Source organism: Chrysochloris asiatica, unplaced genomic scaffold (genome assembly GCF_000296735.1).
Source record: "Chrysochloris asiatica unplaced genomic scaffold, ChrAsi1.0 scaffold00069, whole genome shotgun sequence".
NCBI lineage: Eukaryota > Metazoa > Chordata > Mammalia > Afrosoricida > Chrysochloridae > Chrysochloris > Chrysochloris asiatica.
Genome location: NW_006408587.1, coordinates 4,780,074 through 4,807,486, shown reverse-complemented (window position 1 = coordinate 4,807,486; position 27,413 = coordinate 4,780,074). Strand labels below are relative to the sequence as shown.

Genomic DNA, 27,413 nt, shown 5'->3' with positions numbered 1-27,413 from the left:
CATCTCTTTCCACAGATGTAGTCAATTTGAGTTTTCTGTATTCCATCTTGTGAGGTCCATGTGTATAGTAGTCTTTTATGTTGTTTAAAAAAGTATTATTGCTGGCAGACCATGTAGTCATTAAGCAGATAAATAACATCATGAAATAAGCACCATATTAACATGTAAATCAGAAGTTGTCAAACCTTTTCAACAAAAGACCAGAAAGTCAATGTTTTAGGCTTTCTGCGCCACATGGTTCTTCACAATTAACTACTCAATTGCACTACTGTAGTGGGAAAGCTACCAGATAGTACAAAACAAGAGCATGGCTGTGCACGTGGATACTAAAATTTGAAATCACATAAAATTTTCACCTGTTATAAAACATATTTCTTTCAACAAAACACTTTAAGAATATATGAGGTGACTCAATTTACTTGGCTGCGTGGAAGAGTCAAATGGAAAGCTTTATCACAGCTTATAGCAAATACTCAAGTTGGATCCTGCAGGGTGAGTCTGACTCTTCCCAGCCATGTGAGGTGGGAACAGACTTAACTGTTAAATATGCACAAAAAAGACTTACAGAGCTACTTACCTCATTTGCCTTATTTATGAGAGGCTTCCAAGGTCAGGATTATAGATTTCATAAGCAAAGAAAGCAATCCAAGAGATCTCAAATAACTGCACCAATATCCAAACTGAAAAGCAGATATTTATCTAGAGATTTTTAAATGTGGCAAATACATACATTTTGTCTATCTCCAGTTAGATGTGCAAACTCCACCATTTCATTTCCAAACTGACTGAATATCTGGACAAACTCTTGAAAACTATTCACTTTCTCCAGTCTTTCCATTGTTGAAAGAACCTACAAAAGAGAGGACAGTGTTTTATCAGCAGGATGATAGATCTAAAAGAGACTGCGATTTCAAGGCTGAACAACAATAGAAAAAAAGATGAAAGAAAATTCTAAATTCTAGAGGGAAACTTAGGGTCAGAAGACAGAGAAAGAGGAGATCTGACAAGAAGAAACAGACTCAAAGGTAGGATCATCTAGGGCAGGGGTGAGGAACCTTTTGTTGGACCAAAATGTGTAACATCACTTGTGGGCCATACAAAATTATCAACTTTATATAACAACTGGCCTGCTGTATATGGTCAAAACCCTATACAGGGTCGCTATGGGTCAGAATCGACTCGATGGCCCTTAACAACAACGTGATGCCTAAGGAGCTCTGGTAGCATAGTTGTTACGAATCGGGCTACGAACCGCAAGGTCAGCAGTTCGAAACTACCAGCTGTTCCGCAGGAGAAAGATGAGGCTTTCTGCTCCTGTAAAGATTTACAGCCTCGGAAACCCTGTACAGGGTCGCTATGAGTCGGAACCAACTCCACAGCACATAACAACAACAACAACAATGTGATGGCTAAGGAGCTCTGGTAGCGTAGTGGTTACGAATTGAGCTGCTAACCTTAAGGTCGGCAGTTCTAAACTACCAGCTGTTCCATGGGAGGAAGATGAGGCTTTCTGTTCCCATAAAAATTTGCAGCCTTGGAAACCTTGTGCAGGGTCACTATGAGTCGGAACCGACTCCATGGTACTTAACAACAACAGTGTGATGATTGGAACTGCAATTGCATTGGCAGGGCCAGACCAAGGCCCATGGGCCAGACCCACCACTGATCTGTGGAATGATTTGTTTTTTACAATGGAGAGATTCGGGCGGATTTGAAAAGAATGAGATAAAAGACTGAATATACAAGAAAAGAGTATAAGAGCATCTGGAGAAGGTTGAAGCAGCAAGTCTACAGAAATCAAATCCTCAGAGAACTAGGAAGGGAGCAGGATAAATGGCAATAAACAGAAGCCTTTCAGTTCCATAACAAGAAACTGAAGGAAGCTCATTTACCTCAGGAAAAGTGAGAGAAAGGCCAGCTGCAGGTTAAGGAGTTAAAAGGCAGGTTTTGTCCTTGAAGAGCAGGAAAACCATTAGGATCAGTCAGGAATTGTGTGGGATTAATAAATAAATTGCCAAGAAGCTGTGGACAGTCAAGTGTGACTAGAGAGCATGAATCTGTAGTAGAGCCAACAGATATTGCAATATGTTTTCTTAACTTAAGAAGAAAATGGATGGAACATATTTTCAAGTACCTTTCTCTAAAATAACAGTATTGGATTAGTTTTAATCAGACCAAGATAGGTAAAGAAAACACAGATATCCTGTGTTTGCTTCGTTTTAATGAGGATGTGATGTTTGGCATGTTAATCTGCCCTGGCAGTTCAGGAAGTCCAGGAACTAACACAGATAAGGCAGAATTAAAACCACACAGCAGAAGTGCTGGCTTTCAAAGAGGAGAAGGTTTTCTGTTCTTCTTATACCGCCCCATCCACCTCTTCCATTCTTTTTTCCTTCACACTTACACAATTTGATTGACTCCAACACTCATCAAGAGTCCCACTTATTTCTCTTCAAATCCTCCTGGGACAGCCCTTTCTCTGGCTGACAGCCCCCTCCTTGCACAGGGAAAGGAGTGACTGCACATGCCCAGGTCCCTGGGTGATCTAGGAACACCACTAGTATTGGAGAGACGAGAAGAGTTCTAGACTGAATCTAAATCCATTCCCTTAGTTTTGATATCATTCAGTGATATTTATCATATCTGCACAAAAACTGTGCAGCTTGTAGGTAACCGAGAATAAGGTTTCAGTGACTGAACTTTTTCTTAAGTTCATAAACTATGAACTCTCCAATTTGGAAAGAAAGGTACCAATAGATTCAGATGTTTTATCAGCTAAATGTCTACTATGTATATTGTCATACCGCAACTTTTCTTCCTGGAGTCTGTACATACGACAAGCTTTTACCAAGAAGCAACAACAGAGAATGATGACTTTATGAAAAGAAAGATTTTTTTGTATTCAAAAGTTTAGGTACAGTATGCACACAGTTTAGAAAACGCAGGTATAGAAGAAATGCCACTTTTAAATTATAGACACAGGTAGCATGCTATGAGTCAGAACCAACTCCATGACACATAACAACAACAGGTATAAACCATTACAATAGACAAGCATTGCCAAGTTACTGGTAATTAACCTGAAAAACACACTTCTGGACATCCGTGGAAGACATAGGTACAGAAATATCAGAAGGGCAAGTACCTTATTTCTTGATGTTATTATCTGCTTAATGACAACACGGTCTGCCAGCAACAGTACTTTTGTCACTGAAGAAAGAAGTAATCTTGCAGCCTTTGTAACTCCAGTTTTGTCTGTGAAAATTGTGATCTGGCCATCAGATGCTGGATGATTCAAGCTGGTTACATCTGTAAGTGCTGCGATTGTTTCTCCTGCCAAGAGAGTCCAGGGAACAAAGTTACGCTGAAAATAAAACACACTTACATTAAAATCCAAGAATCCCTGGAGGTGCTGGAGGATAAGCATTGGACTGCTAACCAAAAGGTCAGCAGTTCACACCCACCAGTTGCTCCACAGGAGAAAGATGAGGCATTCTGCTCCTGTGTATGGCTCTGTGCGTTAACGCGCTGCATTGCAAAGTTGGCTTGAACTGCAAGATCGGTTTTCAAGCTCACCAGTAGCTCCTTGGAAACCCTATATAGCGTCACTATGGGTGGATACGACTTGACAGCACTTAACAACAACAACAAACGCCTCAGAAACTCTACACAGAGTCGCTATGAGTCGGAATCAACTTGATGGCAGTGAGTATATTAAAATCCATACATACTATCCTTTAATCTTGAAGGTAAGTGTCATGAACTAAATGCCACTCCTCAAACTATGTGTCAATTTGGACAGACTATGATTCTCAATATTATGTAATTATCCTCCGTTTTGTATTATGACGCAATTATCCTATGAATTATGAATCCTAACAAGGCATGATTAATGGAAGTCCAGATGCAATCTACAGGATTAGGCTGAAACATAAGTCAATCTCTTTTGTGACATATAAGAAATTAAACAAGCCAGCAGCGATCAGAGGGACTTCAATATCACCAAGAAAGAAGAGCCAAGAACAGATCACATCCTTTGGATCCAGGGTTCCTGTGCAGGGATCCTCCTAACCCCAGGAAAAGATTGAGGCCAGGAAACATGGACTCACTTAAGGGACACCAAGCAACATTTCAACCAAATATTGAGACAATGGCCTTGCCCCACAGTCAGCAGAGAGAATACCCCTTCCCCCTTAAAGCTGACATCCTGAATTCAGATGTCTAGTCTCCTAAACTGTGAGAAAATAAACTCCGGTCTGTGAAAGTCATCCACTTGTGGTATTTCTGTTAAAGCTTACTGTATGAGGCTTTCTAATGACAAAATAAAAGCAGACTCTAAAGAACTATGACAAAGTTTTGTTGTTGTTGTTTTTTGTCTTCACCATTTTGAAAAACATAACTTGTGTTTCCAGTCATACGAGAAACGACACTCTATAAAACGTCCTTCTCTACAAATAGTAAGAAAACTCCCCAAAGTCCCCAACCAAAGAACCTATGAACCACAGCAGTAGGCCAAGTGCCAAGGCTTTGATTAGGACTTTTTGGGGGGGTTGGTGAGGGTGGGAGGGAAGGAGAGGCAGTGTTAATCTGTACAACCTGAGCCTTGTGCTTTTATGGATAATCAGGGAGAGAAGACAAGGCTATGGGCCCGAGAGGCTATATCTTCAGTGAAAAGAAGGTGTGAAAAAAATCCCTGTCCACAGACAAAAGGGGGCAATGAGGAAGTCTGTCAGTCAGTCAGCCCGGACTTTGGCTGGGGAAACAAAAAAATCCTCCCGCCTGAGGATTCAAACCACATTCAAACTGACTCTTATATACACTTGTGGTTTGAAGCTATACTTCTTAAAATGGTTAGAAGAAACCAATCTACCAACTGAATTCCTAACTCTCTAGAAAAACTCTCTTCATCACTATTTCTTTTGATTTCTATTACAGCAATTATCAACCAATAAAAAAGAAAACTACAAATGTTTGTTTTTAAACATGAAACCAGAGTATAACTTTTTCTAAACCTCCTTTCTGTTTAACTTGTTGTTGTTGTTGTCAGGTGCCATCGAGTCGGAACCGACTCATAGCGACCCCATGCACAGTAGAATGAAACAGTGTCCTATCCTGGGCCAACCTCACTACCGCTGTCACACTTGAGTCCATCAATGATGCCACCTGGCTGATCCATCTCGTTAGGGGTCTTCCTCTTTTTCTCCTACCTTCCGTCTTACCCAGCATGACATCCTTCTCCAGCGACTGTTTCCTCCGGACAGTATGTCCAAAGTATGAGAGACGAAGCTTAGCCATCCTGGCCTCTAAGGAGTACTCTGGCTGCACTTCTTCCAAAACAGATCTATTGGTTCTTTTGGCAGTCCATGGCACTTTCAGTATTCTCCTCCAACACCACAACTCAAAGGCATCAATTCTTCTACAATCTTCCTTATTCACTGTCCAGCTTTCACAAGCATATGAGGTTATTGAAAATACCATGGCTTGGGTCAGGCGCACCTTAGTCCTCAAGCTGACATCTTTGCTCTTCAAAGATGTCTTCAAAAAAGTTCCTGTGCAGCAGATTTGCCCAATGCAATACGTCGTTTGATTTCTTGACTGCTGCTTCCATGAGTGTTGATAGTTGATCCAAGAAGAATGAAGTCCTTGACAACGTCAATCTTTTCTCCGTTGATAAGAATGTTGTTTATTGGTCCAGTGGTGAGGATTTTTGTTTTTCTGACATTGAGATGCAATCCATACCAAAGGCTATGTTCTTTGATCTTCATCAGTAAATATTTCAAGTCTTCTTCACTTTCAGCAAGCAAGGTTGTATCATCTGCATATCGCAGGTTAAAAATAATCTTTTAATCCCCTTATAACATTCAAAATTATTTTTAAGCCGTAAATAAACCTGTGTGTGTAATAGATTGATTTTTCTCCAGTCAGTCCTCTTGTCATCTCTATTACATTCCCCCATACTGCACCAGCCCACAGGCTAAGGATCTTGTGCAAAAGTACTTGAATTTTAATAGACTACAGGGATGTAGCACATTAAGAGTCAAGATTTTAAAAGATTAATCTTGTGAAAGCAGATAAAATGGACTGAAAAAGAAAGCTGAAACCAGACTACTAATGTACTCCTGGTGTGGCGCTGTATGTCAAGCATAGGGCTTCTAACTACAAGGTCAGTGGTTCAAACACACTAGCTGCTCCTTGGAAACCCTACAAAAGGTCACTATGAGTCAAAACTGACTCCAATGCACTTAACAACAACAACCAGTTAGACAGTTATTGAAATGATGAGTGTCGGGTAGTCAGGACCTTATTACATGGTTGTCATCATTGAGTGCCATTAAAGAGTAGGACTGCCCCTCAGGGTTTCTCAGGCTGTAATCTTTCCAGCAGCAGATCACCAGATCTTTCCTCCTGTGGAGCTACTGGGTGAATATGAACCACTAACCTTTTGGGTAGCAGCTGAGCACTTAGCCACTGTGCCACCAGGATTCCCAGATAGATGGTAGGCATAAGGATACAAAGACACTGATGACTTGGGAAATACTGAGGAAGGAAAATATACAATTACCTGACCAGTGATGAGAAGGAAAGGAAGAGTAGAAAAGAAAAACATAGTAAAATAGCTTCAAGGCTGAAGTCACTTATCAGAAGGCTACTGAATACGGCTCTTCTAGTCTTAGTCTGCAGTGCTGGGATGGCATTGTGGGTTAACGCGCTGAACTGCAATGCCTCCTTGAACTGCAAGGTCGGCAGTTCAAGCTCACCAGCCACTCCTCAGGTGTCGCTATGGGTCAGAATCAACTCAACAGCACTTAACAACAAAAACAGCAGTCTTACTCTTAGGGAATGCGGTAGCTCCATACAATAAGCACTGGTCTGTGAACCACAGGGTACCAACTGCAAGGTCGGCAGTTCAAGCCCACCAGCTGCTTTGCAGGAAAAAGATGGTGCTTTCTGCTCCCTCAAATATTTAAAAGCCTTAGAAACCATCTAAAGGGTCACGATGAGTCAGAACCAACTGGAAAGCACTTAACAACAACAGCCTTAGTCTTTGTAACCCCCACCATCTGACGTTCTTCTGATGGTGAGAGAAGGTGGGAGAAGATGGTGATAGGATTGAGGGTTATGATTCAGTTGTCAATGACAGTTAATAGGGCCAGCTATGATTGCAAAAACTGGGAACTCTAACATGGGTGTAAGATGAGCCATCTCAGAAGCCGGGCAGGAAATCTCACTACCATCAAGGACGAAGAGCCAGGAATGAAGTCCATCGTTTGGGATCCCCAGATTTCTGTACACTGAACCTCATCAAACCAGGGAGAGAAAGCTGTGATGCCAAAAGAGTAGCAGAGAAGCAGCAGAGGAGCCAATGGCAGCAGAACCAAGGTTCAGAGTGCGACAGTGCTGTGAGCTTCCGAACCCACAGAGAACGTAAAGCTGAGTGCCTTTTTGGCAGAGGCTCTCTGGTTGAGCAGGATGCCCTAAGCACTTGATTAGGGAACTAGGTTTCCAGACCCATGAAGCTCTAGCCAATCACCTTCAGGCTGAGGCATTTATCAGCAGCACTAAAAGGGCTGTGTAACACTGCTGAAAGCAAGGCAGAGATAGGTCAAGGGGCCCATGGCTCAAAGGTCAAGGACCAGAGAGACACCTGCCTGAAGGCACGGCTGGGAAGAGGCTGTCCTGACAGAAAGAACTGGGCGGAGCATTCTGGTTCTCTTACCTGAGTAACCAGAGGAGGCAGTTTCCAAGAAAGGTAATAGCACTTCAAATGAGGAGCAGAGGTGACATGTGGAACTCATGACATCAGATGGCTTCCACCTCTGGAGCTGCCTAGCCTTACAGTACTCGTAAAGACCTGCAGTCTACCGGCGCCTTTGTCACTGAATCATGTCCTTTCCCTCACACTGAGAACAGTGACACATTAGAAAGGCAAGAAAGGGCTCAAGTTGCCCTTTTATAAAAAAAAAAAAAAAAAAACCTCTACTCTTAGTTTTCAACGAGGGTTGTTAGAAGAAATAGTAATATGAAGAGCATCTCCACTTCTGGTTGAATTATCCACTGCATTATGCAATGCCTGCTGTATAAACGCCCACACAATAACTTGAGGCTAGGAAAAAAGTCTCCCTCTCCTCTGGATAAGCTGGTTTGTTTCCTTCCAACAATGAGAATTATATAACTCTTTGTTGCTCACATTTTTGTCTTAGTTTCCAGGAAGATGAATTTCATGCTTAATTAGAGTAACAATGTTGGCTGAAAAATCTAGCCTGTTTACTTTCATCACTTATTTTAATGGTTTTAATGTACATGTTTCATTTATGGGAGGCAATTACAAATCTTTTAATTAGTCAAATTACAAATTACAAATGAAATAAGGACATCCTTCCCATCCCCCATAAAACCTACCTCCTAGTCCAGTGAATGACTAAAAGTCTAAGGATCAACCCAGAGTCCTTCCCCCCTTTCCTTTAATCAATAACCAAACTCTGGTGTGGTGCTGTAGGATAAGCACTGGACTATTAATATTAACCACAAGGTTGTCAGTTCAAACCAACCAACCACTCCTTGAAAACCCTATACAGGGCTACTGTGAGTCAGAATCAACTCATTCAATAGTACTTAACAACATCTACTAAGGCACATTCATGAGCATTCTGTGTGCTCTTCATATCCCTATTGACACTGCCTTGGTTTACCATGGCTTACTGTAAAAGCTTTCATATTAATCTTCTCACCTCTCGTTTCAATAATCTACCAACCAATCCTTACTTGGTCATTTCCTCCAGATACCAGAAAGATTTCTAATGCAAAACTAGATTCATCTGACTCAAAATTCCTCAATGATTCCCTATCACCCATAATATAATACCTTAAGTCATTTGCATATGGGATGTAGGATTGGGTTGGTTCCTCCCTCTTCACTCAACCTTAGCTCACTTGCTCCCTTTCTTCCCATTATGATCCTCCCCAAACACCTGCTCCTCCCTCAAAGGAACCCATCTTAGTAAATGGCACACCATTTACCTAGCTACTCACACTCCAGACCTTGGGAGTTACCCAAGACTCTTCTGTCATAGCCACATTCAAGATATCCAAATATCTTATCAGCTCAACCTTCACATTACATCCAAACACAAGCACTGCTCTGGTAGCGTAGTGGTTATGAATCAGGCTGTGAACTGCAAGGTCGGCAGTTCGAAACTACCAACTGTTCCACTGTTTCTGAGGCTTTCTGCTCCCGTATGGATTTACAGCCTCGGAAACCCTGTACAGGGTCACTATGAGTCGGAACCGATTCCATGGCACATAAGCACCACCACCAGTCTAAGTCATCATTATCAACCACCTGAACCACTGCAACAGCCTCCTAACTGGTCTCTCTGAAGCTACTCTCCTGCCCCTAAGCCTGTTCACCATACAGGAGCCAGCAAAGTTCCTATCATACCTGCTCCTGACAGTCTTGCCAGAGATGCCCCTCCCCCAGATATGCACATAGCTAGAGTTCCCATTTGATTGCAGCCTGTGCTCAAATGTTACTTTCTTAGAGGGTCTTCTTGACCCCCCTATCTTACAGTTGTCAAGTGGAAATGATTTTGACCACAAAAGACCAATGCCTGGAGACATTTTTAGTTGTCACATGGGGTGTCTTCTGGCATCTAGGAGGCAGAGGCCAGTAGTTGTTATTAGGTGTTGTCAAGTTGGTTCTGATTCATAGCAACCCAATGGAAAGCAGAACGAAACGCTGCCCAGTCCTGGGCCAGCCTCACAATCGTCGTTACATTTGAGCCCATTGCTGCTGCCACTGTGCCAGTTCAGCTCATTTGGGATCTTCCTGTTTTTCACTGACCCTCCACTTTACCAAACATGATGTCTTCTCCAGGGACTGGTACTTCCTGACAACATGTACAAACTCTGAGAGACGCGGTCTCACCATCCTGGCTTCTAAGGAGCACTGTGGAGGCAGAGGCCAAGCATGCTGCTAAACATTCTACAATATGCAAAGCAGCTTTCTACAGCAAATCATTATCCAGCCCACAAGGTCAACGGTGTCCAAGTTAAAAGGTATTGCCCTCTCAAAAACAGCATCGCCACTGCTCGCCTAAGCCTAATTTTGCTTGATTTGTTTTCTTCACGATATATACTACCACTTGACATTATACATTTATTTATTCATTTTTTAATAGTCTTTTGCCCTCACTGTAATACCAGCTCCATCAGGACAGACTTCTGACGGCTGTGCACAGGGTTATATCCCTACATCCTAGGAGACCGCCTGCCTATAACCAGCACTTAGTAAATATTCATGAAAGGAATAAATGGATATGTGATACATCAATAATGCTGAATTGTTTCTAGTCTTAAAAAGACCTTAGTTCTCTTAGGTATCGGTGTCCCCAGCTGTAGAGTCATGAACTGCCATGAAATTCCAAGTCATTATGATTTGTCTGTTGCAAAGTGAGTAATATGTAGTAAGGTTTATTCTGTTTCCCACATGGAGGCAAGTATACCCATCTTCTCCCCGAGGGCATTCTATGCCTCACACTTCCCTGTATCTCTCACACTGCAATGACTGATGGCGAGGACGGCAGACCATGACCTTCACCAGTGAAAGAATGCCATGTTTCAGACAGAGGACTTAAAAAGTCTTAAAAGAAATTCAGTTCCTTCTGGCTGCAGATCCAAGCCATTTCTGTCCCATTACTGCTGTCATGTGCCACGAAGCCTACGGCAAGTCCTAGAGACCCTGTGGGACAGAGCAGCACCAGTTGGCAGGGTTTCTGAGACGCTAACCTTTGAGGGCGCAAGGTGCCAGGTCTTTGTCCCCTTCCACAGCTGGTGGCTTGGAACCATCAACCTTTGGGTTAGCAGCCAAGCACCTGACCACTGCACCACCAGGACTGCTTTCCTGTCCGAGGCATCCGTGATTACAGGGCTAAAGAACATAGCTTTACTCAAACTAAAAACATAATTTGTCATTGTATCCGTAACAGTACAGTTGATATGAACAACCTTCTAATTCAATAGCCACCTACCTGCTTGCTTAGCTTCAATACAAGCAATACTTATTTCTTCTTTCAAATCCCAGTTTTCATTGGCTATAGCTTCCCCAACTTTAACAAATCTTCCAACTGCCAAGTTGACAGCTTGTCCTACGCGCTGAATTGCTTGTAGAGTTTTATCAGACTTTTTGGTATTATCTTTATGATTAATAAGTGTGGTGATCTAAAAATAAAAAACAAAAGCAGCTTGATTAAATTTTATCCAATATCTTTTGAGAAAAGCTGGGTCACAAAACCCAAGAAAATTCAGTGTGATCTTCTGAGTTAGCCTAATAGACTAAATCAATGGTCAACCCAAAGACAACTAGCAAAGTTTCTAGGATCTCTCCTTATGATAATTTCTCCATTAATCAAAGTTTCTAATTCACCTGAGAGCAATGATCTGTGGCAATTCAATTCCAAAAGTCAACAAATCTTAAAGATAGGAGAAAGGTAAAAAGAGATGGCAGATCATTACATTCACAGAACCAACAGAAAACCACAGAACATCATGTCAAGCTTTCTCTCCTAAGACTATGTGCTGCTCTTTGACTACAGATAGCACCTTCTTCACCTGGGCATTCCCCTGCACTGCCCAGCATAATGCCTCAGCTGGACGGTGTAGTATGTGGGTCAAACATGTCTACTGATTTTAACTAGACACTTTAGAATGGCAATTGTAATCCAAGTTTTACACTTCTCCAAACTTTGCAGCACCAGATTCAAAGCAAATGAAATACCAAGAATTTTAACATCAGCAACAAGTCAGAAACCCTACACAGGGTCTCTTGAGTCAGAATTGATTCTAGGACATTAACAACCAGTCCCACCATTTTATATGGTAGAGTACTGATAGTTTTGAATCAAAAGGTTGATTTCAAGCTACCACCTTAGAAGAAACTGAAGACTGAAAAGAAGCTTGTGCTGATTAAATCTTTTATTTACATAAAGTTAAAATTTTTTCAATTACAAAGAAGGGTTCTGCAATTAGGCTAATATATCACCTATTGTTCAGTTCTGGAACACATATTTTGCTTGCACTGTAAGCATCCTCCCCAGTGCATAATTAGGTGTGGTTATCTTCCTCTTATTTGAAACAGTCTGAAAAACACTCAATCCAAATACAGGAATGCCTTAAAATTGATATTTGGCGGAGCTAAATTAATTCATCAACACTACCAGAACTCAAAACTCATGGAGTCCTAGTGTGGCTCTGTGGGTTAATGTGCCAGACTGCAAAACCATTTGAACTGCAAGACTGGCCGTTCAGGCTCACCAGCTGCTCCTCAGAAACCCTATACAGGGTCACTATGGGTTGGAACCAACTCGATGGCACTTCACAAATAACAACAACAAACCCAGAACTCAATCTAGATAAATAAATATTTAAAGTAAAACAAATCTACAAGACTGAAGATAGGGAACCAAAGACATCAATTTATAATGAAGTCAACTACAAAGCAAAAAGAAAGAATAGTGTAGATACAGAACCTCCAAATGGCAAGCAAGTCAATAGATTTCCAGATAAAACAGATTATTTTAAGTAGGGAAAAAATAATAAATTGCAGGGCAACCTCAAAGAAAATTAATACACTTGTACATTAAAATTAAAATAGGAAAATCAGAAAGATTTAGTAAACATTAACACAAAAGAGGAGTCCTGGTGTGGCACTGTGGGTTAATGCGCTAGACTGCAAGGCGGGTTTGAACCTCAAGGTTGGTGGTTCAAGCTCACCTGCCACGCTCCTCAGAAACCCTACACAGGGTCACTAAGAGTTGGAATGGATTCGATGGCACACAACACCAACAATACAACAGAAATGAAAAGAAAATACACAAACAAAATGTACTCAGCAGCACTAGTTGCAAAATTGATGATCTGCTTTGTAAAACCTTCGCTCAATTCATAAAATGCTTTAAAAAAAATACTTAAAAAGAACAGATTTGATGCAGTGGACACTTATGACTGAAAACTAGAAGAGTTATGAGATAATATCAAGAACGCCATACAAGAAAGCAAAAGGTCATTAAAAAAGACAAGAAAGAAGGAAAAGACCAAAATGGATGTCAGAAATGACTCTGAAACGTGCTCTTGAACATTGCTGCTGTTAAGTACCATTGAGTCGGATCTGACCCATAGCTACCCTGAATAGGATTTCTCAGGAGCGGCTGGTGAGCTTGAACTGCCGACCTTGTGGTTCAAACCCACTTAGCAGTCTAGCACAGGAGTCCGCTTTTGAACACAGAGAAGCTAAAGCAACTGGAAACAATTATCAAGTAAGAGAGCTGAACAGAAAATTTCTAACAGAACAAGAAGACAAAGTAAAGTATTATACTGAAATGTGCAAAGGCCTGGAATTAGAAAACCAAAAGAGAAGAATATGTTCTGCATTTCTCAAGCTAAAAGAACTGAGAGAAAAAAACTGAGCCTTTGGTTGCAATATTGAAGGATTCTATAAGCAAAATATTCAAAGATGCAGGAAGCATCAAACAAAGAGAGAAGGACTACACCGGGTCACTGTACCAAAGACAACTGGTCAAATAGAGTCACTATACCAAAAAGAATTGGTCAATATTCAACCATTTTCAGAGGTATCCTAAGATCAAGAACTGATGGCTCTGAAAGACATCTGAGCTTCACTAAAAACACTGGTGAAAAACAAGGCTGTAGAAATTGACAGAATACCAACTGAAATGTTTCAACAAACTGATGCAGCACTGGAGGCATTCATTTGTCTATGCCAAGAATTGGCCAACCAATTGGAAGAGATCCATATTTGTGCCCCTTCCTAAGACAGGAGACCCAGTGGGATGTGGAAATTTGTCCAACAATATCATTAGTATCACAGAGTCCTGGTGTGTGGCACTTCAGGATAAGTATTGGACCACAAGGTCAGTTTCAACTGTAAAGTCAGTGGTTCAAACTCACCAGCTACTCCTTGGAAATGCTATACAGCATTGTTATGAGTCAGAACTGACTCAATGGCACTAAACAACACAACATCATTATCAATATCATGTGCAAGTACAATTTTGCTGAAAATAATTTAAAAACGGTTGCAGCAGTACATTGAAAGGGAGCTGTCAAAAAGTCAAGCTGGATTCAGAAGAGGACGTGGAATGAGGGTTATCATTGCTGACATCAGATGGAGCTTGGCTGAACACAAAGAATGCCTGAAAGACGTTTACATGTAATTTTCTATCTATGCAAAGGCATTAAACTGTATGAATCATAACAAACGATGGATAACAGTGTGAAAAATGGTTATTCCAGAACACTTAATTTTGCTCATAAGGAACCTGTACATTGACTAAGAGGCAATCATCTGATCAGAACAAGAGAATACTGAAAGGTTTAAAATCAAGAAAGGTGTGTGTCAGGGTTGTATCTTTTCACCATGTGTATTCAATCTGTATGCAGAGCAAATAATCTGTGAAACTAGATATATGAAAAATTAAGTGGCATCAGGATTGGAGGAAAACTCATTAACAACCTGTGATATGCAGGTGACACAATTTTGCTTCCTAGAAGCAGAGGATTTGAAGTACTTACTGATGAAGAGAAAACATTACAGCCTTCATTATGGATTATATCTCAATGTAAAGAAAACAAAATTCATCATAACTAGACTAAAAATGACATGATGATAAATGGAGAAAAGACTCAAGTTGTCAGACTTCATTTTGCTTGGATCCACAATCGACACTCATTGAAATAGCAGTCAAGAAATCAAAAGGCATTTTGAATTAAGCAAATCTGCTACAAAAGAACCCTTTAAAATGTTAAAGAGCAAAGATACCACTTTGAGGACTAAGGTGTGCCTGACCCAAGCCATGGTATTTTCAATTGTCTTATATGCATGTAAAAGCTGGAAAATGGATACAGAAAACTGGAGAATAATAAATGCACGTGAATTATGGTGTTGATGAAGAAAAGTCAAAGTACCATATTGAAAGCTTGCCAGAACAAACAAATCTGTCTTAGAAGCAGCACAGACAGACTGTTTCTTAGAAGCGAGGATAATCAGACTTGGTCTCTTGTACTTCATACATGTTGTCAGGAAGATCAGTCTTTGGAGGGCATCATGCTTGATAAAGTAGAGGGTCAGCAAAAAGAGGAAGACCCTCAATGCGATAGAACGACACAGTGGCAACAACATATCAATAGTGGTACAGGACCAAGCAGAGTTTCATTCTGATGTACATAAGGTCACTGAGTCAGAACTCAGTCGTGGTGGTGGTGGTGGTTGGTGATGTGCTGTGGAGTCGGTTCTGACTCATAGTAATACTACATATGGTTTCCAAGCCTGTAAACCTTTATGGGAGCAGAAAGCCTCATTTTGTACTCAACAACACTTGATTCTTTACATATCCTTGTGGACATTTTTAGAAATCTATGTTTCATGTAATGCAGGCATTGTTTAATATTGCAGCATACGTAGAAAATTAGATGTAGGAATATATGAGTTTTTACAGCTAAACTTTTAGTTCCCTAAGCACTCACTGAAACTGTAGAAATCATTTTAAATTGTATTCCACACTTTCCTAAGTTACTAGGCACTCTCATCATGCTTTATCCATTTTTTAAAGTATAATGTTCACTTTTCTTATTGAGTACAGGAAGTTCTGGGAGAGCAATGGTTAAGAGCTTGGCTGCTAACCAAAAGGTCTGTGGTTCAAACCCACCAGGTAGAAAAGACCTCTCAATCTGTTTCTGTATAGGGCAATTTTAGTCTATCATACATGTCGCTACAAGTCACAAATCGACTCAGCAGCAAGCAACAACAGTAAATCAACAGAAATATCAGTTATAGCATGAAATGTGTGGGATGCAGAACCTTAGCAATGGCCTTGAAAGTGGCCTCAAAAGAGGAAAAAAAAAAAAGTTGACATTTTCCTCTTTTGGCATTGACCTCTAGTTAACTCTCATCAGCAATTTACATTCTTCCTCCTCCACTCTCCCCATCCTTTTACCCTAGAATTACCCAATGCAGAGCTGTTGGACTGATGACACTTTCACAGAGACATTATAAACGGTTATCATGTCTCCAGATTGTAACAACCTACCAGCCTCTCCTCTCAGTAACTCCTACTAGATGACCTCATCATTGTTTCTCATCTCACACAGTCCCTGGGTGAGACTTTGGAGACAGGCTGCTTGGATTCAAATTATTTAACCTCCCTATTCTTCAGTTTCCTCATGTGTAAAATGAGAATAAACACGTACCCATCTCAAAGGATTGTTAAGAGGATTAAGTGAGTGAATACTTACAAAGCTCTTAGAGCATTGTATCACCACCACCAGAGGATGTTGAGTCGATTGTGACTCACCGCAAGCCCAGGTGTACTAGGCCAGAGCTGTTCTGCATTGGACCATGTTCTGCCAAGGCACCACTGCAGCATTGTTGTGGTTGTTAAGTACCGTGGAGTCGATTCCGACCCATAGCAACCCTGTATAGGGTTTCCAAGGAGCAGCTGGTGCAGCATTAGATATGTATTAAGTGAAGGCACTATGCAAATGAATTATCAACTTGAACACAGCTGCTCTCGTCTCATCTTCTCAGTCTCTTAAAACTGCTCCAATATTTCTCATTTTGGTAGATGTGTTATCGTTTGGGGAATGAAGGGACTGATTATTACAGACATCACTCACAGATCCCAGCATTCCTTCCCACTGGTCAGGTCTTCAATCAAAAGCTAGTGTGTGTGAGTGTGAGAAAGAGAGATAGATTAACTTGCTGCTCTGTTATCCATGCAACTATAAGCACAGGTGAAGACACGGGCTGTTAGTTTAGTCAATAACGGAAATCTAGAGATACGTGGGGCGCTGTGGGTTAATGCACCCCACTGCAAAGCCATCTGAACTGCAAGGTTGGCAGTTCAAGCTCACCAGCTGCTCCTTGGAGACGTTATATAGGGTTGCTATGGGTGGGAGCTGACTCAGTGGCACTTAACAACAACAAAAGAGACACGCGTGGCTATTTTTTAATACTGGCAGGGATACGAGGGAGAAGGAAATGGTAAATTCTATGGAATACGCCGTTATCTCAAAACTACCTGGGCTTTCCATCACTAAACATGCTTAAACAGAGAACTGTCGACCAGGTGTCAAGGATGCAGTAAGAAAGAATTATTAAAATTTTTAAATTTAAAGTCAGATAACTCAAAGATTCCTTCTACCTCTAAAATCTTAATAATTCAAGTATGAGTCAAAGATTTTACTACTTAATTTGTGAGTCATACATCGCCAACTCGCTCCTGCAGGCACATAATTCTTCACTCCTCACAGTGGTTGGCACACAATAACAGATCAGTGAGGAATTCTAGCCCTCAGGCTATGTATAAATCAAACCAGGGTAACAAAAACTTTTCTAAAACTAAGTATCCCTATCAGTGAGCTGATTCCTGACTCCTGTTATGATCAGCAATATACAATAAGGATACATCCCAAAGTGGGCTCGTTATAAGTATAGTCCTTAACGTCTCTCTTCCGAGGTGCCAGACAAAGGCAGAGCGAGGAGAGCTGGCAGGTTAAGAAGGCGCAGGGTGTCCCGGAGTGAATGGCAGAGCCCACACACCGGCAGGGGAGAGGGAGTTTGGACAAAGGCCTCGGGCAAAGCACGCCAGACTCGGAGGCTGCTGGAAGCGACCGGCCGTCTGGGTATGGACAGAGATGCAAAAGTTTGACCGCGTTCTGTTAGTTAGTGGCACTCAGGGGCGCCTCCGGGGCGTCTCAATCTCAGGGTGGTCGGCACTGCTGCCTGCCCCGAGCGCAGGGGGCTTCGCTCAGCCGGGGGCCGCCCAGAGTCGCAGTCCCGACGTGAGTTCTGGGGCGCAGAGCCGACAACGCACCTGCTGGACGAGAACCCGAGTGTGAGCCAAGCTCCGCTGGGCCGGCCCAGCCGCAGCCTCTCCTCCGCCCAGCGCAGGCCCGTCGGCGACACCCACGCTGCAGCCCTCCCGGCCGGCTCGGGCCGGCGCCATCGCCATCGCCATCGCCATCGCGGGCCACGGCGGCGAGTAGGGAGAGCTCGGCGCCACTTTACCTGAGAAACCAGGGGGAGCAGCGTCTGCTCCACTGAGCGAGTTTTGATCTCGAGTCCCGAGTCGAAAGCGAAGCCCGATAGACCCGAGCCATGGAATATTCCTGCGCCGCTAACGCTGGCAGAGCCGGGAGAGGCAGCCATGGCCTTCCACCGGTGGTAACAGACTCCGCGCCGCCGCGGGACCGCTGCCTGCCCGCCTGCCTGCCAGCCAGCCCGCCCGCTAGCCCGCGGCGGCTGCAGTGAACCCGCGCCGCCGCCGAGGCCCCGCCCCCCACGGGCCCGCCCCCACCCGCGCGCCCGCGCTGCCACTCGGCCCCGCCCATCCTCCGCCCCCGACCCCGCCTTCATGTCCGCGGTGCTCTGGTGTAGGTCCACTTTCCGTAACCCCACCCCTAACCCTCTCCACTTGACTCCACTGCTGGCCCTGCCTCCGCCTCTCCTGAGGCCTGTCTTGGGTGGGTTCCTTGCTGCTCTGGATCTGCTAGTGTAAAGAACTATGATGAGAAAAAATTATAGCCACTTAAAACCCAATAAAACACAATTTTACTCATGCATGGGGTCACCGAGAATCATAATCGACAGGAGGGTAATTGGTGGAACTTGTAGTTCACCCTCCACTTTAAGATCATTTCTTCATTCATAATGTAGGTGATACACCAAATCTAGGTATCCAAAAGGTGTTTCCCAAGCACTGCTGAAATACGCTTCTGACAATACGTATTCCTTGTTGGTTCTTCAAGTTTGTTTACTGGTACTATACACGGTTTGAAAATCTTACATAGAAGGGAGCCATAACTTAGGGGCTCTCAGCCTTTAAGTATCTACTCTCGAGGCATACTTTCCCTTACATAAGTTGATAAAAAAACAACAACAACAAAAAAAACCTTAAGTGTAGCCAATGGAAAACGCAAGACATTAGACGTAAGAAACGGATGGAAATATTTATGAAAGTTTACACTTTACAGAAATGAGACCAGTTTATCATCACCTGATTCATTCAACAACTTTATTTCAAAATATAAATATTTTATATTTACAAAGAAGTTACATCAGTAGGTTGTCAAAACAGGTTATTTAAAGCTAAGAAACAGCATTTATGTGAGAAGAAAGAATATTTACTGTTGTATTTACTTTTAAAACGACTTTGCCTGAGAATGCTGAGTTGACACATTTCCAAAAGGTTACATTAGCAATTACAAGTAGATATATCCATTCTTGATTTCAAAATTAAACAGTATTTCCAAGAACACTCTAGTCTCCTAAACAAATGGCACTGCAAAGGACAAAAAAAGGGGTTTCTTTGGATTTGCTATAATAGTTACAATAAGTCAAAATGATGTTACTTTAAGATTTACTTCCACACCTATCATTGTACAATATAATATTAGAGAAAAATGAAAGAAATCAGGTGTGGAGGAAAGAACTCTGGACTTGGAGTCAGAAGTCTTGTAACTGAATTCTGGCTCCATCATTTATTTTATGGTATAAACTTCAGGGAAATCACAGCACTGAGAGCTGCCAGTGCTGATCTGTTACAATAGTTAACACCTGCTCAGGGTGGCAATGATGGGTCTGAAAACTGTAACGTGTCATACAAAAGCCTTATTAAAAAGCAATACCAATATATCACCACGGTATCTTCACAATGATTCTTTAAAAACTTGCCAAACTAAACATAAATACTGATTTTACACACCATAGGTGGAAAAGAATCTCTATACTTGAAGTATAGCTATGAACTGAAAATATATTTTCTCTTTCGTATATCCCACTAAACTCTAAGACTGATTAAAATCTACAAGGTACCACAATAACAGATTTATGATTCAGTATTTCCATTAGGGTCAGTAGTTCTTTGAAAATCTCTGAGTAAAGTAGTGGGGGGAGGGCACACTAATGTCAATAAGTTTAGTAAGCACAGGCTTTAAACCCTTTTACAGATCCATAATATAGTATGTTAAAAATCCTTGGAAGTCCTAGAGAAAGGAAACAAATTCAGCATTCCTCAATTTTAATTAACCATGAAGTCCCCAGTCCCCCCCACATTTTTGTTCTCTTACAACATCTTAGAACTACTGCTAAAGTGAACACATCCTAGCAAAAATATTGCTAGACTACAGGGAAAAGAGGCAGAACAAGAACTAAGGGAATACACAAAACTCGATTCTACTCAGAATTGTGTTACTAACCGGCTGTATATTGGACAAATCACACTAACCTGTGAATGTACTACCTTCTCTAGAAAAAGACAGGATCACCTAATTATGTAAAATCCACTACAGCTCAGAATTTCTGTCTCCATGAGGCAGATAGATTATCTTTATTTTTAAATGATCCAAAAACTACTATTTAGTTTCACATAGTCTTATGTATTTCTTGCAAGTCTTTAATATTAATGAAAATAAATACATGTGATGACAAATTATATAAAGACAAGGAATTATACAAACAAAAAGCACTTTTTCTTAAGCTAGAACTAGCATTTCAAAGTATGTTGCCAGAAACTATTTCCACTGTGAAATGTGCCCACCAAGTCCCTCTATAATACTAGTAAAAGAGCCAAGGGAGATTTTTAGGCCAAAAGTATGTGAAGTCCTGAAGGGGTTCTTCTTGTACATCCTGAGGTTGAATTTTCTGAGTAGTTCTTCCCCAGTACTGACCATCCCTAAAGCACTAATACAACATGTGGGAGCTTGAGGTACTAGAAAGTCCTGATGGGTTACAATGAGATCATATTAAGATCAAGGCTAGCCAGGAGACCTGCAAGTCCTTTAGCAACTTTAGCAGCTCGAACTTTAACTGGTTTACACAACTGCTATTTCCAAAGGCTTCATACAGAGTGACTGTGTACACGAAACTAATCTTTAATAAACTATAAAATGGCAAGATATTGTGATGGGATTTAAACTATAAAAGCCAAGATACTTGGCTTTTATTCAAGCATTTTCTACTTCATCAACGAATGGTTTGTTCCTAGGGATACTTTCTTTTTCTCTCTCTGGGATGAATCCTGGCTGGGAGTCTGAGGACAGGTTATCTTTGATACCTGTCCTGGAGATTCATACCACTTGGTCTATATGCCTTATTAAATTATGCCAACTCTTCTCACTATATTTGAACATCTTTAAACAGGGCAGAGGAGGCATGCGAGGATACTCCTCTCTGTTTATGAGGGTCCCTGGTGGCACAGTAACTAATGTATTCGATGGCTAACAAAAAGGTCGGTGGTTTGAGTCCGTCAGCAGCTCTGAGGAACCTGCTTCTGTAAAGATGACAGCCTTGGGAACCCACTAGGGTAGTTCTGCTCTGTCCTGTAGAGGCACTATGAGTTGGAATCAATTTGACAGCAGTGTGTTTGAGTTTTTTGGTTTGGTCAGACTTCTCCTAACTAGTTACTGGAATACTGGGGCAGTTCAAGTTTCCTGACCGGGATTGTGTAGCATTGTGGGAAACCTCTGCTCCTGATATTATGGGTAATATTGTATCATTGCTGTTAATTTTCACAACACTCAACTATTCTCCTAGGGCTCAGAGTTCCACTCCAAAAACTTGGTATTCAAAATAATACTTATGCCCAGCAACAGCCATATGTTGGTTTATGTTTAGTTATTTGTACTATCACTTTATATTTCTAAATGCACTTTGGAGAAGCATACTTTGTATACAGACCAATTCATTTTGCATAATACGTACCCCTTAGTAGTATGGGCTCATTGTTGCCATAAATTTGTCAATACACAAGGAAGAAAAAAACAAACAACTTAAAATGTTAATGCAAAAATTTTACATTTAGCATTACACATGATCTGGCTATGATTTAAGGTGAAAGATGGTCTTCTAATGAGTCATCTCCCTCTAGTAGCCTAGGGTAGAGCCTAGAGCTTAGCAAACTCTCAACAAATTTATGAATGAATAAATGAATGAGCAACTGACTAAATATCTGAATGAGTTATTTAGTGGCCAAAGCTAGCAAATGGTAGACTATCAGGTTATAATTACTGAAGAATTCATTAAAAAAATTAATGAGTTCATGTAGTATATTGCATGATCAAAGAACTCAAGGTAACTTTTTCCAGAGGTCTTTTTCTTAAGTATTATCTGGATACATTTAAGTGAATTATTATTAACTATAATTCTTAGTGAGAAGATGTTTGTTTTCAGAAAAAAGAAACCTTCAATATTTATGAACCCCCTTCTCTTCCAAATTCCCTTAGGGGAGAGGAAGAGTCTGATCATTGTTTCATATAGCAGATTGGGCACAAAGCTAAAAGCTGGGTTCTAGTTCCAGGCCTGATATTAGCTGTAGGACAAGTCTTAAATTCATTCATAACAAATGGATAGTAACACCTATTTTATCTCATCACATTGGGAAACACTTGGCAAGATGTCATAAGGAAGGATGCAGACTCTACCAGAGCTTGCAAGGTATAAAATGAGAAAGACTAGACATCAAGTCTTACTAGCTTATGATGTTAAATTACTCACTTTTTAAACCTTAACTTTCCCATTTATGTGAAACTGCTATAAAATAATGTGAAACTATGCGAAAGTTGATGTGAAAGGGTTTTGAAACAACATTTGCAAAAGAAACTGGTACTGTAAAGGACTGTGATGATTATTATAACATCTAGGATATTTGAAAAGCTCTTTAATTCACCTACCATTTATATAATGTGCAAGGCACTATGCTAAATGATGATGAAGAAAAAATACAACATAAATACAAAATTCTACTGCTAATAAGGAATGAATTGACAGAATTACAAATAATGCTATTCCTTAAATTTTTCACTTAAAAACAAAACCAAAATATTAGGGGCGAAAAAATGTAATCATAGCATAGATTCTATCATATTGCTGTTTAATAGCAGCTTAATGAGCACTTCAGTGTGGTCAGCCAAGTTTTAGGAACTGAACAATACGGTAATGGAGGCTAGACAGGGGCGAGAAAGGAAGAAGAGCTTCCTCCGTTGTCTCCTATGGTTGCAACATCCGACTGAACCACAAATAAGTCACACTAATCCCTACATCGAAGATTTGTTCTTTCTTAAATAGGGAAAGATACAGGGCGCTAGAAGGATAGAAACCTCACTTTTTCACCTCATGCAGCTATATACTGAAGCGAGAAAATACTCTTCATTGAAAAGTGACTGTCAAGAGAATTACGTAGTATTTTTTCATAGCAAGTAGCTTAGAGCTCTTAAATAACTTTATAAATATATGTAATAATATAATCAAAGTGGGAAAATTCCAAGTCCTGGTACCAGTGTATAAATTGAAAATTTTCAAGCTGCCTGAGAAACAGTTAACAAAGCAAACCACATTTCTAAGCTTTAAAGCTGTGTTTTCAAATGCAAAGCAGCCCACAGCAAGTTCTCTCTTGTTCAGGCATTCTGGATGTAAGGTCAGATGGATTCTGCTTCTGTTCTGGGCTCTGCTTGCTAGGTGGAGCTGAAAAGATCAGAGGTACAGCTGAGCTGAACTCACAGACAGCTGAGCTTCCTAGAGAAAGCCCTATAGTGGCAGTCCCGTCAGTCCGCTGAAGATTTTAGATCTTCAGAAATGTCACGGAATGTCCTATAAAAAGAAAAGATGATTAGTTTTGCTTCTGAAATTCATAGAAAACAAAATAACAAAAACTCATCCATCCAGTAATTAACTACCATAGGACAGTATCTCATTTTTATCATCTTTGAGAACCTTAATGAGGTTATATACCAGTTTTAAAAAATGTTTTCACTGATTATTATTGCACCCAGTTTTTTATTGGACTCACTGTCTTCCATCTAACAATTTTCCCTGAAGCTGTATTTGACCATGTGACTACATGTGGCCAATGAGATGTAAGTAGGCAATGTCCTTAAAAGAAAAAGACCATTTTTTTCAACCCTCCCCCTTCTTACTGTCTAAAAAGTGGACACGATTTAGATAGAGAGGAAAAAATACTAAGAAAGCAAAGAAAAAGGGCAAACTGAAAACACTTTTCTATAAAGCAGGACATCTAATCTAGCACAGTCCAAGCTCTGAGGGATGAGTCTCAAGGGAAAGAAAGAGGGGTCTTTCATCAGTGGCCTCGTCACTTGCACTATCTCTGACCCACAAGAGATAAACTAAGTGGATGCTGCAAATTGGCAGGAAAGATCTAGGGTGTGTGGTATGACGGTGATCTGCACCAGACACTGCCTACCTAAGGACTGTGGTAGCTAGCTTCCCTTACTCAGTCAGCCCCACATCTGTGTCAGCAGCCTGGATGGACAGGTCAACACATAGGGGCATGAGCACCCATCTCGGACTAATAGGCCTCATACCAACATTGACTAAATGAACATCAGGACAGAGGGCAACTGAATCCAGATTGTTTTAGAAGAGTCATGCTAGCCCCAGACCACCTATCTCTGGATTTCTTTTACACAAGAAAAAATAAAGAAATGAACTTCAAGCTCAACTTGAGCGGTGTTGATGGTAGGTTTTCTAGGGTTTGTTGATTGGCTGGATGGCTGGTTATCAAATGATACAGATATGAAGCACAACCTCATTTTTGTCCTATTAGGTAGAACTTACCTTGCTCCTTTACAACAACATTACCAAATAGGAACACATAAAAATATGTGAGCTTAAAATACTCCCATTTTTCAAGACAATTTTAAAATCTTCAGGTTACATTACTTTGAAACCACATCGTTATACTATGTTGTTCCTTCTTAGATCATCATCATCATCATCATCAAATAAAGCTAACTTGATTTTCATACCAGAAGCTAACTACTGGTGACTAAAAACATATAGTCATTGTTCTCACTATAAATAGACCTAACACAGGATACAAAAGTGTTAAAATGTCAAAGAATAGCTCTGTTTTTATTGTGAAACAAATGGTTTTTAAAAATTATCATTTGGTGAAATCATCTAGAAGCCCATAAAGCACATAATCTGAACTTCAAATACAATTCTACACTCATGCTACTTCGTTTACACTTTTGATCTTCTACATCATCAGCTCACCCAACTATGGATTGTCATATAGGTATGATAAAGAGAAATTAAAAGCCCATTCCTTAGCACAATGAAGAAAGTACTTCAATGTCAAAGAGGGGTATAGGTAAAATTTGCAGACAAGAGATTATATTCAAGGATGCCTCGCCATCTCAAGACTACGTGAATGTGCTCTAAGCTTCTTGTGCCTCTGAAGCATATCTGTAACTAACACAGTTCTTCTTCCAAATGAACTGCTTTGAGAATGGGTAGGCGCCCTGACTATAGCTCCCAGGGCTTCAGAAGTGTTTATGTCTGATGCAACCCACCCCCACCTGCCATATATACTTACAGGTTTAATTTGAATGGATTTTATTTCCTTACATATTTTTATACTCTAAAAATAATTTCCAAAATCTATTTGTATTTATCTCGATATATTGTTGTTAAGTACTGTTGAGTTGGTTCCGACCGTGCACAGGATTTGTGACCCTGTCAGGGTGTCCGAGGCTGCAAATCTTTACGGGAGCACAAAGCCTCATCTTTCTCCCGCAGAACTGCTGGTAGTTTCGAACTACTGACCTTGAGGTTAGCAGCCCGATTCATAACCACTACGCTACCAGAGATGCCTATTATTGTTATTTTTAAGTGCTGTTGATTCAGTTCCAACTCATAGTAATTCTGTGTAGGATTTCTGAGGAATGGCTGGTGGATTTGAACCACCGACCTTGTGGTTCAAATCAACTTGTAGTCCAGTGAATTATCCTACAATGCCACACTAGGACTTTACATAATATAAAGATCAGTTTTTCAGAAGTGACACTATTGGCTTTTGAATCATCATCTCATTCTTTATTATGGGGGCTGCCCTGTGCATTACAAGATGTTTAGCAGCATCCCAACTCACTAGCTATCTCAAACCATGACAATAAAAATCTCTCCAGATATTACCAAATGCTGCTTGAGCGGAGCAAAATCACCCAGGTTGGAAATCATTGCTATACTTATCTTTCCACCTGTTGGTTTATAAATCTACTTTTCACTCTTACACCTAACTTTGTGTTTCTCTATTTTCTAATATCTAACACACCTGCAGGGGAGCATGGTGGCACCATATGATACGCACTGCAATTCGAACCGAACCACAAGGTCCACAGTTTGAGCCCCACCACCCCAGCCTCTCTGAGGGAGAAAGATGATGTTTTCTGCTCCCCTAAAGATTTAAAAAGTCTCAGAAACCTTATACAAGGTCTCTATGAGTCAGAACCAACTCGATGAAACCTAATAATAATAAAAGACACCTGCAAAATGAATCTACTATTCTTCTAAATTATGAATGAAAACTTCTGCCTCAGGGCATAGATGCATGAAATGAGATTAAGACCGCTTTCAGTCTGACAAATAAACTCAGCTGTCACCCTGAAATTCACACCTACTGTTCAATTTTGCCTTCTGGACTCCAGAGTCTCTAAAAGGACACAGAAGAAAGAAAACAAGTTGATGAAAATTATTAAGTATTTTCCATCCCAATATCATATCTGAATGCCATGTGAGAGTAGGATGTGTGAGTGCTTGCTTGCGTGAGTTCATGGTGCGTAAAACCTTACAGAAGTAACAATTGTTGATCTTTTTTTAAAAAAAAATTCTGTGTGTGTATGTCTGTGTGTGTCAAACCCTACAGAAGTAACATTTGTTGATCTTTTTTAAAAAATTTGTGTGTGTGTGTGTGTGTGTGTGTATGTGTGTGTGTAAAACCCTACAGAAGTAATGATCTTAAAATATTTCTGATTACCTCTAGGAAAACAAACCTAGAGCTACAGAAATTATTGCTTTCTGGCCTAAATAAGGCTCAAAGAAACAAAGATATAAACCTGCACTGAAAATTTATTTCTAAAAATGTTTATTGTCTTAGGGAACAAATTCTTACAGCAAGAATCATTCCCACACCCTCCACACACAGAGTAGACATGGATGGGCAACTTGGACATTGGCTACCCAAAATGGTGGGGGGCGGGGGGTAGGGCTACAAAGGCAAGAAGTGACTGGCTTACAAGCTTTCAAGAGGGAACCTAGAGATAGGGGGCCTGGAGGAAGGCAGAATCTCCAGTGAGTAGCATCCAATCTGCCTAGGTGGAGTTGATGAAATGAAATGCAAATGGATTTCCTGTGATATAATAGTGAATAACTGTTATCAGGAATGATTGTGAAGGTTGGAAATGTAAAGGTAGACATTTTATAGCAAGGAAGGAAGTTGATTAACTTTTCAGTCTAGGAGCTGAGGTCCCTAGGACCATCAACGGAGAAGAGCCGAGAGCAATGGAGCAGCTGGGGGCTTTAGATCCAGAGAGGAAGAGCAACTGTG

At 40.8% G+C, this 27,413-nt stretch overlaps 2 protein-coding genes across 2 annotated transcripts in view; both read right to left on the bottom strand.

The window, feature by feature from the left end:
• CTNNAL1 (catenin (cadherin-associated protein), alpha-like 1) overlaps positions 1-18,220 on the bottom strand; it is a 68,168-nt gene extending 49,948 nt beyond the window's left edge. Inside the window, exons 1-4 of the mRNA XM_006864735.1 lie at positions 18,080-18,220; positions 11,028-11,217; positions 3,146-3,333; positions 731-850 (exon numbers count right to left, since the gene is read on the bottom strand). Of these exons, the coding sequence (XP_006864797.1) occupies positions 731-850; positions 3,146-3,333; positions 11,028-11,217; positions 18,080-18,220 (639 nt within the window). The remainder of the gene's footprint in view (positions 1-730; positions 851-3,145; positions 3,334-11,027; positions 11,218-18,079) is intronic.
• A 5,017-nt stretch (positions 18,221-23,237) lies between these two features.
• Positions 23,238-27,413, bottom strand: part of TMEM245 (transmembrane protein 245) — a 99,704-nt gene continuing 95,528 nt past the window's right edge. The window contains exon 18 of the mRNA XM_006864687.1: positions 23,238-23,656. Coding sequence (XP_006864749.1) covers positions 23,611-23,656 — 46 coding nt within the window. The 3' untranslated portion in view covers positions 23,238-23,610. The remainder of the gene's footprint in view (positions 23,657-27,413) is intronic.